The sequence below is a fragment of the Fulmarus glacialis genome, unplaced genomic scaffold (assembly GCF_000690835.1).
Source record: "Fulmarus glacialis isolate BGI_N327 unplaced genomic scaffold, ASM69083v1 scaffold7140, whole genome shotgun sequence".
NCBI lineage: Eukaryota > Metazoa > Chordata > Aves > Procellariiformes > Procellariidae > Fulmarus > Fulmarus glacialis.
The window spans coordinates 29082-48454 of NW_009189493.1; the positions used below are offsets into that span (position 1 = coordinate 29082).

At 38.9% G+C, this 19373-nt stretch overlaps 1 protein-coding gene across 1 annotated transcript in view; it reads right to left on the bottom strand.

Annotated features, from left to right (window-relative positions):
* The window catches only part of GTF2F2 (general transcription factor IIF, polypeptide 2, 30kDa), a gene marked incomplete at both ends in the record, with an annotated part of 44069 nt that extends 26962 nt beyond the window's left edge, over positions 1-17107 (bottom strand). Inside the window, one exon of the mRNA XM_009582223.1 lies at positions 17001-17107. Coding sequence (XP_009580518.1) covers positions 17001-17107 — 107 coding nt within the window. The remainder of the gene's footprint in view (positions 1-17000) is intronic.
* Between the last annotated feature and the right edge of the window lie 2266 nt (positions 17108-19373).

Here is a 19373-nt window from a genome sequence, read left to right on the forward strand (position 1 = left end):
AAGAAGCCACAATTACATAAACAAAAGAAGACTTCTTCAAAAAGGAGTAAAGGCACAATATGGAGGGGAAAAAAATAATCAACAAACAAAAAAGCCAACAGACAGCTATCATAAGACACTAATTTTCTATACTTCACATAGGAGATTAGGGACATCAGACATTATTTTGTTCATATACTAGGGGTTCTTAGGAGAAACACACCATTTTTAAGTGAAGATAGTGAAGCTGCTATTGCCCTTCTCCATCCAGAAGTCTAAATAGGGCATCCTCGAGGCTATTTCAATGAGGAACAGAAACTGTTGATGGAGTCAAGTATTTCTTTCTTGTAATCTTGTTTATTTAAAAAAAAAAACAAAACACCTACAACTTCATTTCCCTTGGAGATGGGCTACTAGCTGCTTGCCTTGAGTCATTTACTTTGACAGAGTTGTTTCCAAAAGGCTCCTATCTACTGCAGCCAGAAGCTTATGTCTGAACCAGATGATTCTCTTGTCAGTTGGCTTTTATATAGCTAAATCCTCTAAACCTGACTTTTCTTTCCCTTCTTCATTAATATTGCAATGAACTGGAAGTACTTCCACATCTTGCCAAACCTTCAACATTTTTTTTTCTTTAACTTAACAAACATTCTGAACAAAACCAAAGCAAAACATTATTTTTTTAAAGGAAGGAAGATGCCTATACTTTGAATGAAAACTACTGATTTATCTTAATAGAAGCCAAAAAGGAACCTGGTCCCTGAGAGCTCAGAGCAGATGACCTTTTTTAGCCTCAATTCTTTTCACAGGGGACTTTCAATTCACACTCAAAACCGAAGACAAAGCCAGGTTCAATTTATTTTATTCAGACAGTAACTGAGTCCAGGGCACTTGCTTGTGTTCAAGGTGATTAATGAAGAGAAGACATGCAACTGTCAGTGTGAGAAGCCAGGTTATCCGAAGAGCACTTGGGTGACAAAGCAACGCTTAATCATTCTGAAGGCAGTGTCACAGAATGGGGGCCTCCAGCTTGCATTTTGCTTCAAGAAAAAAACCCACCATTACAGCAGTATTTTCTTTGCTGACATAGTAGAGGTAGACCAGTGAGAAAAGAAAAAAAAAAAGGGCAAACCAAGTATTACATGTCCACAAAATGCAGCTAAGATGCAGGATTCTGCACCACCATTAAAGGGTTGGATTTAAAACCTGCTGCAGCGGATAGAATTCTTTCTCCTTAATTTGATAGGATTTAGGGATCAGGCCCTAAAAGCTCCTAGTAACCACTTGGTTGGTGTAGTGTGTCCTGACACAGCAGTAAATTCAAAACATGGTTTAATTTTTGCTTTCTACATTTCACCAAATGAACGTCTTGTACGTCACTTTTTATATAGACACGCAAATACATCAAAAGGCCCATATAAACATCAAAGCTGACTACGTAACACAATGTTCCCCTTGCTTCCAAAAGGGACATGGATCTTTCAGAACTTAGTAAGAGCTCGTGCGCTTGCTTTCTAGCGAGTTTTGGACATCTCTCTACTTTGCACTCACCAGGTTTCCTAAATCCTAGACTTGAACTCCATGTTTATTCTTTTATTAAAATAATGGCATATATGACATTTGGGCAAATATGCTTAAAAATCCTCTTCATCTTCTCTGGATGATACATAGGACACTTGTGCTTCATCCATTAGTTTCTGAAATTGATCTGCCCATAATCTATGTAACTCCAAATTACTCCATGCATAATTAGGCACGTCCTGGTTTTCATTACTCATGTTGATCTCTGTAATATTTACACAGCACCAATCATACAGCTGCCCATGTGCAGATTGTAATACATCACTAATCACATACGTTTAATTTGGTTGTATTCCTCTACAAGAGAGGATATTGTTTCCAAGGGCCTTCTTCCAGCCTCATCACCCAGATGTTCAGGGACCAAAAAGTCCCGGAGGTGTATAAACTCATTTGAATTTACTGACCCTTTCAGAGAAGTAACACTACAAGTAAAATATGTATGCCATTTACTTCCTAGCTTGTGTATCTATAGCTAAAACATACCAGCTTGGATTCACTAAAGCTGGTAACACTTTACCTGTGATTCCTTACATACTGTTTTACAATTATTTTTTAAATTATATTTTAAAAAAATTATCTTTTCTCTGTTTGAAGTTTGAAATCTTTGTTGAAAAATAGTATCAATAGATCAGTTTATGATTTATTTGCTTTTCTCTCATCAATTTAGATGAATGACTGTGCCCTGTTTAGGCCAAGCAGCTGCTTTTCAAGCAGTCTTCACAAACCTTACTTTCCTTCATACAGCTCAAGTCCTAGTGTGTACAAGGAAGATACAAATACAATCCTTTTTTTTTTTGCCAAAACTTTATCCTAACCTTCATTTTGCCAGTTTCTATACTTCCACAAATGATATGCTTAGGTAATTAAAGCATGTGAAATTTCTCTTTCAGTTGTACTTTGCACATTTATACACAGGAAGTAGACTGTAATAGGAAACAACTTCTTACGTTATAAGAGCCTATAAAGTAATTAAACCAAATAATTCCCATAGTCCAATCTATGTTCTGATAAATTTGATTACATAGGCACAGGCTATGCAGCAACTAATATACTTCATTGAATACATAAACCACAGCTCATTTTCCACAGGCATTGGTTCTCAGGCATGTTCAGGAACAAAAATCAGCATATGCATGCTACAGCTAACATATATCATCTACTAGCCTAGCATTTCACTTACATACAGCTTAATGAAATAGTAATAAAAAAAAATGTAAATGCTATATAATAAACACCCTCTGCAGAGTACAAACTAATATCCAAGTGACATTCAAAGTTACTTTTTTAAAAAAAACAGCAAAAGGATGTATTAAGTGATAATTCTTTCTGTGTCACACCAAGCAACTCTAAGGGTTCAGGATAGAGAAGGGGGAAAAAATCTGTTTATGATTGTAAGAAAATAGCTCAAATCTGGAAGAACTATTTGCTAGCTTTGCCCTTGCTATGGTACCACAAACTGGTACAGTTTGTGCGAAGCAATTCCCCCCCTAGAGTGGATACTACATTGGATATTTGTCTACTAATATAAAAAAGAGCTAAAGAGTTAAAAAAAGAAATAGCAATAAAACCAGTTTTAATAATCTACTCAGATCAGGTGATTTAGGTGCCAGTTTATAAAACCTACACCATTACTCCTACTCCATTATGCAGCAGCATAACTATGCTGTAGGTGTTTCTCTCCAAGTTACCCTTAGTATCTCTTCTGGTTGACGCTGCAGTAATAAAGTGTATTCCATATTACTTTACATTTGTGGTAGAAAGACAGGGAAAAAGGGTTTAAGTGCACACAGCTAGAAATTAAAACAGACGCTTTAATTCCGCTACAATTTAATAGGAAATATTTGTATGATTCAGTTTCACAGCATGTGTGAATATAAATCCTCCAGGAATTTAATTAGCTGTATTTTATCATAAATTGCATTCCCATAGACAGATGCTGCTACTGCATCATGCTGATAATAACAAAGACCAACTGACACTTAAGAGCACATCTGAAACGTGTTTTTCTGAAGACGTTAGGTACAGTAAGAGAATCACTAAACAGTGCAGAGTAAAAGTACCGATGGTTTTCCCGGTTGGTTTACCATACCAACTTGAAGGGCAGTTTATTTTATACAGTATAAACAAATTAACCTCATGAAGTTATACATTTTGTCAATCTACAAAAAGACTGTGTATGAAAATTCTTAGCTTGCTGTACCCGTAACTGTGCTTCACAAAAGCCTACAAAAACACCCACCTGTTTTGAAAATCATGATTTTGATCAATTAATCTCTTGTCAACTGAAAGGTCATTTCTGCAATATAGCTATTTCTTAGTGCTCTAAGCATTTTGATCATAGTTTCAGACTTTTAGGATGTAGTACTTATTCCCTGCTTTTTACTTTTGAGAAAGAGTAGCTATTTTTCAAGGACCTTGTTGAAAAAGTCCCTTTTCAACATGTGCCACCAATTGCAAAGTAGTTAAATGATCTTGATTTTTCTAAGTAGTTCCCAAAGGAACTTCCCAATGTTTGAGTTGAAATTAGAATTCAAAATAAAGCGATAATTTGAAATGCAATTTGAAAATTATGTAAGGTTTTTTCATTTTGAAAAGTATTATATAAATACAGACCTCGCGCACATTTCTCTCTCAGATATTATCATGAAACATCTCCAGGTATGTATCCACGTATCAGTGTTGATTTCCATGTAGCCTGCTATTTTTATCACACGTTTTTATACTCCCGCCTACACTCACAAGCACTGAAATTTCTCTTTCAAGATGACTTCTCAATTCAAAATATATTCCAGAAAGCTGGGATTTCCTTCTGGGTTTTTTTTTTTACATAAAGAAATCTGGCCACGGATATCTGTGTGTTCCTGTTTCTCCTGTCTGTTTTCCAGTTAGAAAAAAATGGAGTGAACTACAATACAGATAATGTTCAGCCTTGTAACAGGTTTTGAACATAGGGCTTTTTTTAACCTCAGAAATAGCTATAGTTAACCCTGGGAGAGCTAGGATTCCTTCTTTTCCTTCTTTCAGATATGACACAGGAACTTTTAAAAATGAGCTTAGCAGCCAGAATGTGTCTCATTTCTTCTAGCCCCAACTAAACGTCTTTTTTTATAAAAACTATTTCACAAGTGATTTTTTCACCTCCCTCTGCTTTTAAATCTGAAGTGGTTGCATTGTTATGGTCACGATGGTCTAAGGATTAACAAGAGCCTGGGTTCATGAGAAGTTAAGCACTCGTGTTATTTTTTTTACATTTAGATTCTTCATTTTAAAGCTGTTGTCACATTCCTACCTTATTCTAACCTGAGTTAACATGGTTCAACCGATTCTGTAGAAGGACAGAAGCCCATGTGTCTCCACCATCTGCAGACTGGAATCACGAAGCCAGAGCCTTATGTTATTCACAGAAAAGAACCCTGTAAAATCCCAAACTTCCCTATGCCTGTTAATGGGAGTGCTGCGCAAAGCCTCAGAATTGAATACAGTCCAAGAGCAGAAGGAGCAGAGGAAAGCTCTTTGGTGAGCTGTTTCTTTTCCTAATTCATTACTATTTCTTCTTTATCTTTCTCCTTGGCAAGGTCTCAGTCAGCACTCAAGCGCATACACACAATCTGAGGGAACAGCAGGACAGTAATTCAAATTTGTATTACAAGCCACAGGGTACAGTTCCTCCTGATTCTGCCACTAGCATTAAAATGGGGTTAGCCAGATATTCCTGCAAAAATACCGAAGTATTCAAAGACCTAATGTAGATACTTCATTGGCATTAACTTTGGTGAGGACCCAGTCTGTTCACACTTCTCTCAGTTACTGTTTCAGTGCGTCCAAGACCTGCGAGATAGTGCTGTACCTGTTAACTTCTGGCAGGTCTTTCTGGACTTGCAGCAGAATGAATTCTGTGAAACGTCTGCCAGGCTGGACTAATACATTAATAAAGTTGGAAGTTTGCTATCTCTGGCATTAGCTATTTGTAAAATCAAATGTAAAATGTCAATAGAACACATTGTACAAGTTGAGCACAGAATTAAATTGCTTTATATTTTAAAACTGCTGATGAAGACGACCCCTGGATAAACTCACCTGCAATTTCATCTGAGTCAGAAAGTGCCACCCTAAACTCCTGTCAACAAATCTTCAACAGTGCTTGGCAACATTAGGAGCAGCCAGCACACTTAAAGTCTGAGTGAGGTAACTGTGCTGGATGAGAGAAGGGAAGGAAAAGTAGGGGATGGAAAAGAGACACACAGAGAGTGAGCAATTGGGGGGGGGCGGGAAATCAATCTGTCCTCCAAAACATCCCAACTTCAGTAAATCCCCCACCGCAGGTTTCACTATTGCCCTCCTCCACCTTTTAAGTGTAAGTTCTGGTCTGTGCACACAGTGGTTTCTAAATTGTTCAGACATGGCTCAACTAGAAACAGCTTTAGATAGCTATGTTACAACACCTTAGTAAAGACAATGGAACCCAAAGACAAAAAAATGAAAGAATTTTGATAGGGCAGGTGACATATATCAGTATAGACTCATATGATATACATGGATATCAATAGGATATTAATTCAGTTGTGCAGAATCATTTTTAGTGCAGAACATTATCAGCATTTAGGTGTGTCAGAAACTTGGGTGAAGATGAGCACACGTCTCTTTTTTTATTTGTCATTTCTATTTAGTGGCTTTGCTATATTAATTATACTCTATTGGAAACTTTAATTTCAAATACCAGCATATAATCTCTCTCAGTTTCTTTTTATGCTACACCTTGCTTCCAAACTCGTGGCCTGCAAGCACCTGAAAGGTGAGGAACTGATGACTCTCAGCTGCCGCACCATCCATTTTAACTTTATATTTGGAACATTTCAGGCTTTTTGTGAGGCATTGGGAAAGCAGTCACCTGGAACAGTCACCTCCAAGACAAAACAGATCTTCACAACTCCTGTGCAACATGGCATTTCTGCCTTCACTGCATGGGCAGGAGTCAGTTCCTTGCCTTAGGCATGACACTAATTGTCCAGCCTTATATCCATGTATTCCTTTCACAGAATCACAGAATGGTTTGGGTCAGGAGGGACCTTCAAAGATCATCTAGTCCAACCGCCCTGCCATGTGCAGGGGCATCTGTCACTAGATCAGGTTGCTCAAAGCCCCCTCCAACCTGACCTTGAACACTTCCAATGATGGGGCATCCACAACTTCCCCAGACAACCTGTGCCAATGTCTCACCATCCTCATTGTAAAACATTTCTTCCTATGTCCAATAGAAACCTACCCTCTTTCAGTTTAAAACCGTTGCCCCTTGTCCTGTCACTACAGGCCCTGGGTGAAAAGTCTCTCTCTGTCTTTCTTATAACCCCCCTTAATATATTGAAAGGCCGCAATAAGGTCTCCACGAAGCCTTCTCTCTTCCAGGCTGAACAACCCCAACTCTCTCAGCCTCATAGGAGAGGTGTTCCATCCCTCTGGCCATTTTCATGTCCCTCCTCTGGAACGGCTCCAACAGGCCCATGTCTTTCTTGAGCTGAGGACCCCAGAGCTGAGCGCAGCACTCCAGGTGGGGTCTCACCAGAGCAGAGTAGAGGGGCAGAATCACCTCCCTCTGGAGTTGGCCATGCTGCTTTTTACGCAGCCCAGGTTATGACTGGCTTTCTGGGCTGTGAGCGCATACTGTGGCTCACATCCAATTTTTCATCTACCAATATCCCCAAGTCCTTCTCTGCAGGGTTGGTCTTGACCAATTCATCACGCAGTCTGTACTGATACTGGGGATTGCCCTGCGACCAATTCATCACGCAGTTTGTACTGATACTGGGGATTGCCCTGACCCAGGTGCAGGACCTTGCATATTATTATATATTTGTGCTTGCTACAGAAGACAACCATAGGATACAAGAACAAACTCAAAAAAATTGTAATCTAAAGTAACACTGATGCTAAACCTTAACGATTACAGGTAGTTGTCAGAAAACTGCTCAGTTCCAGCTTTCTGCCATGGGCAGCAGGAAAGAAAGGAACTGAGCAGCAGCGAGTCCGCAGCACTCTTATGCTTTCCTGTCGGGGTATATCACAGCATTCAAGGTACAAGGTTAGCTCAGAAAAAACTTCTCATTCCAATCTCAGGTATGGATAAAGCACATCAGCCCTACAATGGTTTCACATGGACACTGTACTGTTCAACAAACACACTTACAGCCAGATTTGTAATACCCTTTCTACCAGTGCAGATGCATTTGTGTCAGGTCCCGATGGTACTGGCTTAGTGTATAATGCAAAATTTTCAGCAAAGCATCACAGATACTGAAACGATAATGATTAAATCCCAGCCAAAACCACTAACTGCAAACAAAGGAGGCAACAGCTTAGCAGAAACATCGTAACAGATCATAACCAGAAACCCCAGGAATTGTATGATTATTGTCTACGAGGCTCACTTAAGAAATGTATTTTATTAAAAAGCACAAAGCAACTTGCAAATTTCAATCTCAATGTAGATTCAAAAGGAAGGAATACTTTCATGATTTGCACATCACTAGCACTGACATTTAAGTCACATTCTGTTGATAAAATACCATTTCAAAGAGAAACCATCTCGTTCTCTCACAGCCGTGTTGGTCTTGCGATGGTAACAGAATTAAAATAGCAGCATATTATTTCTCTTAAGGCCATAAGCAGATGTGTCTGTATTTAAATGCAGGCATGGAAAATACAAAGAATTTGAAAACCATCGTTTTTATAGTATTGTTAAGTTTGTGCATGCACATGAATGTATGCAAGAAATATTTTAGGCAGTGGTCCTTTGTATTCATTTCTGCTTCTTTCAAGCTGTGGAAAGTAACATTCTGTAGAAGAGCTTTTGTGAAAAATATTACTGAAAATTATTTGCACTTGATTTGAAATGTAAATAAAACCTCCAGGATTTTAAAGTTCCTTCACTGTATTAGCAACTTAAGTATAATTTTTTGGCCTCTAATACCGGCAGTCTTATCTTCTCTATGCAGAAAATTAATTCGGGGGGGGAAGGAGTGAGTTTAAGTATTCTAGATGACCGAAATTCAAACGATTTTACATCTCTCTCTCAAAAAAAAAAAGTAACTTACTGTTCTTTTTCATTTTATGGTGTTCATTTGAATTCAACTCCCAAGCCATTCTAAAAACGTCTGAGACTCAAGCATTGGCAGGTGGCTGCACAATATCCTCCCTTTTGGAAAACATTTCAGGACTGTGTCTGAGTACTAACTGATGGTTGCAGTGCTTCAGTATCTTGTATGAATATCTGAGGTATTTAGAGAATGAAAGATTCTCCCATAAAATGTAATGCTGTGATTAATTTAAATGTAATTTTTAATGTAAATTAATTTGTAAAGCTGGGATCTCTTCTACCCACAGAGCCTTTGAGGAGCACAGGAGATACGTCTGTTTTCTTCCCCTGTGGTGTAGCTGGCCCTGTGGCACTCTAGGAGTTAAGCTCCCGCTGAAATTTTGCCGTGTCTTCAGGAATTAAATCACCCACTGATCACAAGGAACCCCAGTTTGAGAAGCATGGGAGCCCTACAGACAGACACTCCCTCAAAAAAAAACCCAACCAGAAATAGGGGATGGAAATAGGGTTTGTCATCTACGAACTTGTTTGAACTTGGCGACATCCCAAGTAACAAGTGCTATTTGGATGGACACATATGTACCCTGTCACCCTTCAGGCCATTGTTTTAGTGCCCTCCTGCAGTTCCACGAATTTCAGAAATATTTTAATAAGCCAGGAAATCAATACATCACCAACAGAGCCTGCCACCTGGCAATTTTAATCTTTGGTTTTGCACAAGGATAACTTTTAGTACTCAGCAATATCATAGAATTTTTGGAGCTCCTTGGCAGCAGGGTAACTGTTGGAGGATACTAGTCTACTGATCTCTCAAAAATTGCAAATATAATCAGTAGTATGTGAACAAAGTTGCTTAAAAAAAGATGTGCTGTGGTGCTGTCATTCTACATATTGTGTAAATTTGAGCTCGTCAGCCTGGTAGTTGCCAAAGTAGTTTTGCAGAACCCAGAACACCGGCAGTACTCAGCATGACTATAGCATCTGGCATGGCGGCTAGGAAGAGATCTATGAGCTTCAGTAGGCTCTCCTCTGCAACAGAGGAAACAAAGATTTACATCCAAACTCTGACACCGATGTAGAAATGGCCTTTTGTATACCAGCTAGCTATCCCACCTTCCCTGACAGGGTCAAGCATGACGGTAAACGAAAAGAACCGGTTAGTATGTCTAGTAACACAGGAATACTCATGACAGTTAAAACTGCACTCTTTTTCCGAGTTTTTCACCCATTATAGAGTGTTTTTCATACTACAGATGGAAAAGAAGATGAAAAAAAGGAATTGGTGCTGCCCTGGGAACAGGAAGGATGTCCCTAAGTACCAAACAAGTCCCTCGCTGAAATCTGGAAAGCACATCAGCAGAAGAGACATCTTTGTAATTACTGTAGCCCTGGTAGCCGTAAGGTAAAAAGACCTCCAGCACTGTACAACACCAAAGACTTTGGTTTCAAGAGAAGGAATCTGTGCCACTGACATTTACGTTTACTGGAAATACAAGTACCCAGAACTTCTGGTGCTGAGCACTGGTACTGAATAAGGCTTTTTTCAGCCTGAAGAAGCTGGCTATGACTGAAGCCTGAACATATTCCAGGGTGACTATTTTTAGCCTCACCCCTTTCAGCAGATAAAAAGGAAATGGATGCTTTTTGGCTAATTACCACAAAGGCAAACTAGATATGTTCTTAAATGCAATGCCTCTGATAGCAGGGGAGAAGGAGCAGTGTAACCAGCAGAAGAGCAATATTGTTTCATGAACTCTGTGTTAAAGAAACAGGACAATGAGAACTCTCCAATTACAACCATTTGATTTCCTTCCCCAGGGTATATGGAAAAATCCATGCAGTATTTACCATAAACTCTTCTTAAATGTGCACCCCTAAGCATCTCTCTTCTTTCTGAAAATGACCTTCACGCTAGGCTCCTCTCAACAATGCACCTTTCTGAAAGGCACAGAACACATTCAGTATGCCCACTATTAAGAAACACGAGAGCATCCCAGCAGCGTCTTATCACATGGTTTCAATTCCAGAGATATGCAGGGGTGTCTGGACACAGTCTTGTGCAACTGGCTCTAGGTACCCTGCTTGAGCAGGGGGGTTGGACCAGATGACCTCCAGAGGTCCCTTCCCATCTCAACCATTCTGTGATTCTGTGCCTGTCACCTGGAAATGATGATATTTAAAAGACAGAAAGAAGGAAAATTTCATGCCACACTGTACCAAAGCCATTTTAAGGTAAAACAAAAGGAGAATGGTAAGTCAGCCAGCAAGGAAGCCTACTTTTTCATCTTCTGTCTGCAGGCATTCGCAAAAAGAAGGAAACTGACATCTGACGATCAATGGTCTCTCCCAAAATTTAAGAAAGCATCAGTTTTCCATAACTAATATGGTTCACACTAGAAAGTATATTGCAAAAAAAAAAAAGAATGTTTCATGCCTCTTTTTTTTCCCTGCCCCCCCCTTAAATTAGCCCAATACACATGGTTCACGCTAGAAAGTATATTGCAAAAAAAAAAAAAAGAATGTTTCATGCCTCTTTTTTTTCCCTGCCCCCCCTTAAATTAGCCCAATACACCTGGCTACTAGAAGCTGAAGACAACGAGGGGGCAAAAAGGATACGGTAAACCTGCAGTTGGATGCAGGTTAAGAGAAACATGATAAAATATCTGCTGCATTACGAACAGTAGGTTATTCCTTATTTATTAGCATTATTATAATGGCTGGAAGCAGCGACCAAAATGAGGACCTTTTCATATCACTGAACAAAAAAGCACGGTAATATAAAAGACCTATTAAAATCCAGTTTCAGAACAGCACTTGTAAGAACAGTAAGAGACGACAGACAAAATGGAAAGGACAAGAGACATAGAAAAGAGCCTAAGATCACAAAGAAAACCAACAAAAGCAACTCTCCCGACCTCTGAAATGGGGAAGAACCACTCCTCTGTGCTGCTGAACTTATCTTACTTTAACCTTATTTTTCTCACTTGCTCCCCTACATTACTCTATTCAAAAAATGTGAAAAATGGACCAAAAATGGACAAAGAAACTTAAGTACTAGTGTGCCTGCCACTTTGCAGTCCAATTGTTCACAAGTAGAATGGTATTTACTTGATTTGTAAAACGTGGTGGGTGTCCAGGAACATAAGGGAAATATAAAATACATCTCTCAACAGTACAGCTTAACCCTTATGAACATGATTATTAGATAATTTTCTACAAATTGCACATTATTCTCCGGAAAAAATTGGGATTGGACATATTTTAGCACATGGGGGAAAAAAAAAAAATTTTTTTTGTACTTAATGATGAGTTACTCAAAACATCCTAGGGAACATCTTTTTGTATTATGCTGAATCTTACTTCAAGACAAAGAAATTGCTCTTTGATACTTGAAAAATCAAGGTTGCATTGACTGACAGGCAGATGCAATCTCAGCTTTGCGTAAAAATGGCCTCCCACTTCGAACAAACTGAACAGCATTTCTGTCAGCTTTTGTGGAAAATGCATGAATGTATTCATACATATTTATTTTGAAAGGGAATTCATAGCCAACTAAGCATATCTAAAGAATATACATGAAGTGGCATGCTGGTCAAATTATTCATTTTCTTTTGCTAGTAGGGGGTACTTGGAAAAAAAAACCTGGCATAATGCTCATTTTCGGCAATATACTGAACTGTCAGTCAGCCAATACAATCACAGTATTTTAGAGAAGATGAGCAACTCATCTGCACTAATTAAATTTCACTTGCTTGGCCTAGACCACCAAGTGTCAGGACTTCTAGTGGCCTCTCTAATATGGTTGTAAAGAAATACGATTTTTCAAACATGGAAGTTGATTAATTATTCCAGAACGTTTTGCAACCCATTTCTCCTAAAAGCCTATCATGCATGTTTCTTCCAGTAGCTTTTTCTAAAGACTTCCATCACACTCTCTGTAGAAAACTCTTAAAAGAAAAAGCAAGAAGATATACAAAATTCTTGCAGCCTTGTTACAAGCTGTCATGTTGGCAACTACCATTTTCACTAACGATACTTCAAGATGTATTTTTAAATTACTTAAGAGAATTATAGGGATTACCAGCCTCACTGCAGTGTTAAATGTCAGCTCTTCCAGGCTTTCTGTAATCCTGGGACTCTTTTTTTTTTTTTCATTTGGTGTACAGTTTGGGAGAGTTCGGATTATGTACAGTTGAATCAGAGTCTCCCACAATCCATTTCGAAAGGTGACCAGCATTTCACCAGCACATTTGAGAATGAAACAAGGGCTCTGATTTTATCCCAGTTTTTGCCTGCCATCCACTACTGTTGGGGAAGTGCTATCAAACGCTGCATTCAACAACTACTTGAGCTGCGCTTTGCATGTGCCTTCAAAACTTCCCCCAAGAACTACGAGCCTGATGCCTGGCCACCCCATTGCAAAGGACCTGCACAGTCCTGGAGACCTTGTTGTAGCTACTCAACTTGACAATATTAGTTTGAATCGGAGCTTTGCAGAAGTCGCTCCCAGAGATTTTTTTTTTTTCCTTCTACTTAACTTTTCCTCAAAATGAAATGTAGTTTGAGTGTATGTGATAACGATGTGTTCAAATTATTTTTGAAAATAAAATTATTTCTGTGAGGAAATGGAGAAACAGAAATAAACAGAAATGGGAGAGGGGGACTGAGAAAGAATTTGGGAAGAAGAGGGTTTGCTATGGTCAGAGGGACAAACAGAACAGACGTGAGGACCAGTGCAGGGATGGAAACAGGTAATTTGGCAGAGAGAATCTGAGATGGGGTGCATGCCAGAACCCCATTTTCCTTCTTTTGTGCATAGCAAAAGCCCCTCGGGAGTATCAAAATCTTATTCTCATCTCCTCTCAAGTCATCTGGAGCCTGAGGGGATCCTTAATGTTTGGGGGACTCCTCTCTCCCTGTGCCCTGTCCTTCTGTCGTGCACCTTCCCAGTGCAGACAAGCCTCTTGGAGGACCTCTCTCTTTGGGGAGTCATTAACCCCAAGGTGTTTAAACACTGGGATCATGGAATGAAGGTAATGGAAATAAAAATCTCTTAAGCCTCAGAAAGACAAAATTAAGGGACAGATAATGCCTCCACATGGTGGAAAGCTGACTATGGTACGATGAAGAAAATAGTCTTGTTCAGGTGGGACTGGTTGGGGTGGATGCAGAGCCTGCCTAGGGCAGCCTGGCAGAAGGGAAAGGCAGCCTACCTAAGGTGATGTGGATGGCAGGGGCACAAGACTGGTGCAAATACAGCGTATGCTGCACAATGAGCCGTGCATGTAATTCCATCTGTGACACACACCTCTGCTACAACAGTTCACATGCCACCATCTTCCTTCATCCGACAGGCTTGATGGGGTAGGAAGGAAAGTATCAACCAGAAAGAGTAGCATAGGGACAGTATTTTCTGTGACCACCACACAGTAAAACCATCCGCGGTTGGGAACAGTCTGCCTATTTCTTTTCACCACACAGTCCAAATATTTTTAAGTGGGACCATGAGATCCACTCCCACAAGACAGAAATTAGGACAGGTGCTTGGGAACCACATATTATTTTCCAGCTAGCCACAACAGCATCACCAGCAGTAATTGCAAATGTATAACTAATCATTAAGGCGTTACAAAGAACACATACATTGTTAATAAAAAATTTCTAGGAAATTCAATAGCATGAAGCTTTACTAGTGCAGGATAGCAGGTGTTTCATGGTATTTGTTCCCCTTCTAGAACTTAAAGCTCAGGAAAATGGAAAAAAATACACCAACCTGCCAACAACAAAACTTCCAAAATGGAAAATACCAAGTGAAGGTCACACAATCTTTGTTCTACCTTTCTGACTAGTTATTCCTAGACACACATTTGTACCTTGTATATTCAAAGTGTTGTGAATATCAGCCATCTACACCGTCCCTATAATCAAATCAAAAGCTGCTCCTTGGGAAAAAACCCTCCCGTCTGCTATGTTTCACAACGCTTTCACCAATATGTGTCACCAAATTCTATGTTTTCATTACCCATCCTTAAACCCACACGTCACACATATCTCCCACCTAACTGCTGGCAGCCCTGTCACAAGACCATCAATTTGTCCTCTCATTGAAACTCTACAGAGCAGCATGGAAATCAAATGCCACGCCACATACCCATCAGCCAATTTCCCTGATCCAGATACAGAGGGTAAAATAGAGGGGATCCGTATCTGCATTTAATACCAGGGAGGCATATAATCCCTTTTGGTCACTGCCAGCTCACAGAAAACAAATTATTACAGTTATTGGAGTGTGCAGCTTAACTTCTAGATCTTCAAAGTTTGAAGCAACTGCATTTATCTTTCAATTTTACTTCCTTCCTGACTCAATTTACTATTGTTGCACTTAAAGCCTACACAACAGACTTGCTGTTTTATCAATATTATCAATTCCACCTTTGGAGAGTCTCTCTCATGTAAAGCACAACAGTAAATAGAAAAGTGAATAAAAATGGTTTAATATAACATAGTTCTATAACTTATGTGGTTTATCTTCAAGGCTGTCACTTTTTTAAAGCACAAATACAGACTGCAGCATGTTGAGGGTGGGAGAGAGTAAAGGGAGGGAAGAGAAAAGTTAGATTCTACTACTCAAATACCAGAGACAGTATTTGGACATAAACCAATTTCTTCTGAGGCTGTGACTGCTAGATCTGCTAAATCTCATGCTGATTCCCACCAGATAAGTTTTTTTTTTTTTTTAAACTTTTTGGTAAAAGGCAAAAAAAATCTTTAACAACATGGAAAGCTAGAAACTAGGCATCCACAGCCTGACGATTTTTCTACAGGAAAGAAAAAACAAGGGTACCATCAGTTTTCAGCTGCCAATGCTTCCAAACACAAAACCTGCCTTCATGTTTGTATCTTTGTTGCTCCTATTGGAGTTGAACATGACAAAATCAAAGATCAGGAGGAGCTGCATGCATGCGTGGATGACAGAAAGTAGAACGCTGAAAAATTCAACGTTTGGGTAGTATGTGATCAAAGCTATCAGTTTTGTTTTGGTCTCCTGCTGTGGCCTTACCAGAAGCAGCTTATCTGATCAAGTAATAGAAGACTGTGTACAAAAGGCAAAAAAGCACTTGGATCAGGCAACCTGTGATTAAAACAGTTATGAAGCAAATACATCCCACAGACTATATTTGTATATATTTAAGATTGCCAGATTGAAATGAGTCCTTTTCTAGTAACATCACATTTGCTTCATACTCCATTTCACACTGATGACAAAAATCATGATAGCAATCACAGAACACAGTCTGAAATGAAGTAGTTCACTGTACATGAGCAAACTTATGGTACTGATTTGCCAACAGCTAGAACATAAAGTCTCAGAATTGAATGAGCACAATAAGGAAATACTGGAGCAGTTTAGATGACAGAGGAGGTTAATAAAACATAAGATACTGTAAATGTAGTACATGATACACAGAAAACAGATCAGGAATTGGGGAAAAACATCACTTTGCCTTTCTGCATTTCTTTTGATGATTCTAAAACTAGTTACGGACAATTCTCTTCCTGAAATTTCCTGCTTTGCATTTCTCTATTTACAAAAACTCACAACATAAAATGGTGATTTAATTAAACCCCACATGCTTAAGTGTGGAGTTAAAATGTATAAGTATGTATTTCATATAATGCACAATTCAATTCAAAATCTTATTACTAGAGAACATTATCAAGTTAATTATCCACATGATATATGAATCACATGGTAAATTCTAGATGTATCGGATTAAATTTTCAAAAGTAACTAAATGATTCTGTTAAATTTAAGTCTCGTGGTTTCCATGCCACTTCTGACATTTTCAGCCATTATTTTTTTTTAGCAAGCATGCCAGTTTAGGTCTAGCACTTCTTCCTGTACTCCTTCCTGTTTTGGGCATTTTAAATATCTTTTCAGAGGTGCTCTTCGTCTAGCATGGCACAGTATTAAGTGGAATTAAATCTGGACTATCCACACAGAAACCCATACGCAGGAAGCTTGTCCTGACCAGACCAATGTAAACCTTTAAGTCCTCAGGAAATTCAGCTTAATCACATTTGAATATAGCCATACATTCATATGTTCAGGTATGAAGAGGCACAATGTGTGCTCGAGTTAAGAGTTTTGCACATGATGGAACGCAGAAGTCTACATCATCCCACCAGACAATACCAGAGGGAGGTACAAGTCCCACACCAGCCTTCATTCCTTCCCTACAGTAAATCCACCCCAAAATCAAGACTGAAGTCATCTATCCCTAGTAAAGCAATAATAAAAGCATCAAAGTCAGATATTACATATCCATTTGTAATAAAGCACTCCTACCTTTTCAGTTTCATATAGTTTTCACTAGCTGCAGGTCTGCATTCAGCACGTTGCACCACTATTCCTTCCAAGGAAAGTTTATCTAGAATGAAAAAACCAAAGCAAAACTGGACATTAAAATAACATTCACCAACATGGTCAACATCTGAAATATTTTTCACTAATTCAGCATTTGGTAAATATAATGTAATTAGAAGTTCTTAAATCAAGTTCTAAATTCTCTGCTATTTAGACACCAAAGAAATAAGCAGGAGAAACATGCTTGCACAGCTGGTATCCCCTAGACCTCCTTATTTTGCCATCAGGTGTTTTACATATTAAGAATAAATCACAAAGATCAAATTTTAAATAAGAGATGGTAACTGTGTGGTCCTCCTTTCTCTAGATTGTTGCACTCAGCTTATCTAGGAACTGTTTTCTGGAAATGTGTGTTGAATACAGGCAGTGACTATGAAAAAAAAAAATCTACAAGGAGAACCCGATCATCAAAGTATCCAAAACTAGTGGAAGATAAAATGAGAGCTAATTTTATTCCTATCCTCAGAAAAAGAGTAACCTGTTTTCATGTTATTACAATTAAAAAAAGATTGTTCACTAAAGGAACATAATGCAATAAAGTAATAATACTACATATGCTAACACTCGGGGAAAAGAAATAAAAACTTGCAGTTAGTAATCTAGGAGATCACATACTAAGTTTTAGTTTATACTGCTCTCTGTACATTCACCTCTGTAATACAGTCGCTTTGTAATCCATTGTGAACACCTTTCTCCCTAAAGCAACAACGACTAACAAAGCAGTGCAATAGTACCAGCCTACTCCAAAAAGGTGGAAAAGCCTAAAAATTAAAAGCAACTTGATGTAGAAAGGAAGCGAGATGTGATGGTGGCCAAATACCTGCTCTTCTACTACAATGTTCTAGTGCATAGTGTGTCTGTGTGGGGGTGGGGAGGGTGGGCAACTTAACTATCTCTTTTGGGCATAGGCAGTGCAATATATATAAAACATACACCTCTGGGAACAGCTTTGCATAAAGCTAAGAAACTCATCCTTTCCCGTTAACGGCTGGGGGGTCTGACTGGATTATCTCTTGCTATTTAAAATGCCCGTCGAACAGAGCGCCTTGTCTTGCTACTGGTGTAGGGTTCTACATTGTCACCCTCACCTTCAGCTGGCAATGTCACAGAAGATAACGGAAACGCTTAGTAGTACTGATGCCAAGTAACACAAGGCACTCTTTCTGAGACCCCTATAACTTCTCTATCGCTTTATAGACTGAAATATTATCTCTTGCTATTTAAAATGCCCGTCGAACAGAGCGCCTTGTCTTGCTACTGGTGTAGGGTTCTACATTGTCACCCTCACCTTCAGCTGGCAATGTCACAGAAGATAACGGAAACGCTTAGTAGTACTGATGCCAAGTAACACAAGGCACTCTTTCTGAGACCCCTATAACTTCTCTATCGCTTTATAGACTGAAATATTATTACATCTGGAAATCTAAGTCTGCTCTCCCTGAATAATGAAGAGAGTGATTACTTTGACACCAAGTATTTAAAAATTATTTAATTTAAAATTTCTTGGTTTGATTTAAACTAAATCCTTCAAAGGATAAGAATGCCATACTTTTCCAGGTACTTTTGAATGAAACAAAGCAAAAAGCAAAGTTTTACAAAAACACTTCTGGTTTTACAGATTCCTAAGGTTTACAATCAGGAGAGACAACTTGGCCAATTTGCCTGACCTCCTGTGTATCACAGACAGATAAATTTTATCCTCTTTCTTCTGTACAGAATCTAATAACTTATGTGTGGCTAACGTGGTACTAATATTGCTGCTTAACTTCTAACACAAATTTGCCTCCAGCTTCTAGCAGTTGGTTCTTCTGATGTCTTTCTATACTATGCTAAAGAGCCTGTTTTCTCCCTGTGAAAGTACTTATACATTGTAATCAAGTCACTTCTCAATCATCTTTTCAATAAATGAAGTAATTCAAGCTCATGCATTATCTCACCACAAGGCATTTTATGCCACGCTTAAATCAGTTTTGGGGCTCTTATCTGCACCCTGTGCAATCTTGCAATGACGTTTTAAGAATACGGAGACCAGAAAATAGACATAATACTTCTGTACTGGTCTTACCAAAACCACAGAGAGGTAAAATAACAGATACAGGAGAAGAGGCTGGAATTTCTGTCTCCTCACTTGAGCCATCTCAAGGTTACTCAGCAGACTCTCTGAATTCAGGTGAGAGAGGGAGAAAGGGAGACTTTCAGAAGAAAATTGGTCCCATCTCCTTTAGGATTCAATGATCTCCCTGTCTGGTGGGCTTTTTGTGGTTTTGGGGTTGGTTTTTGGGGAGGGGGTGGGGG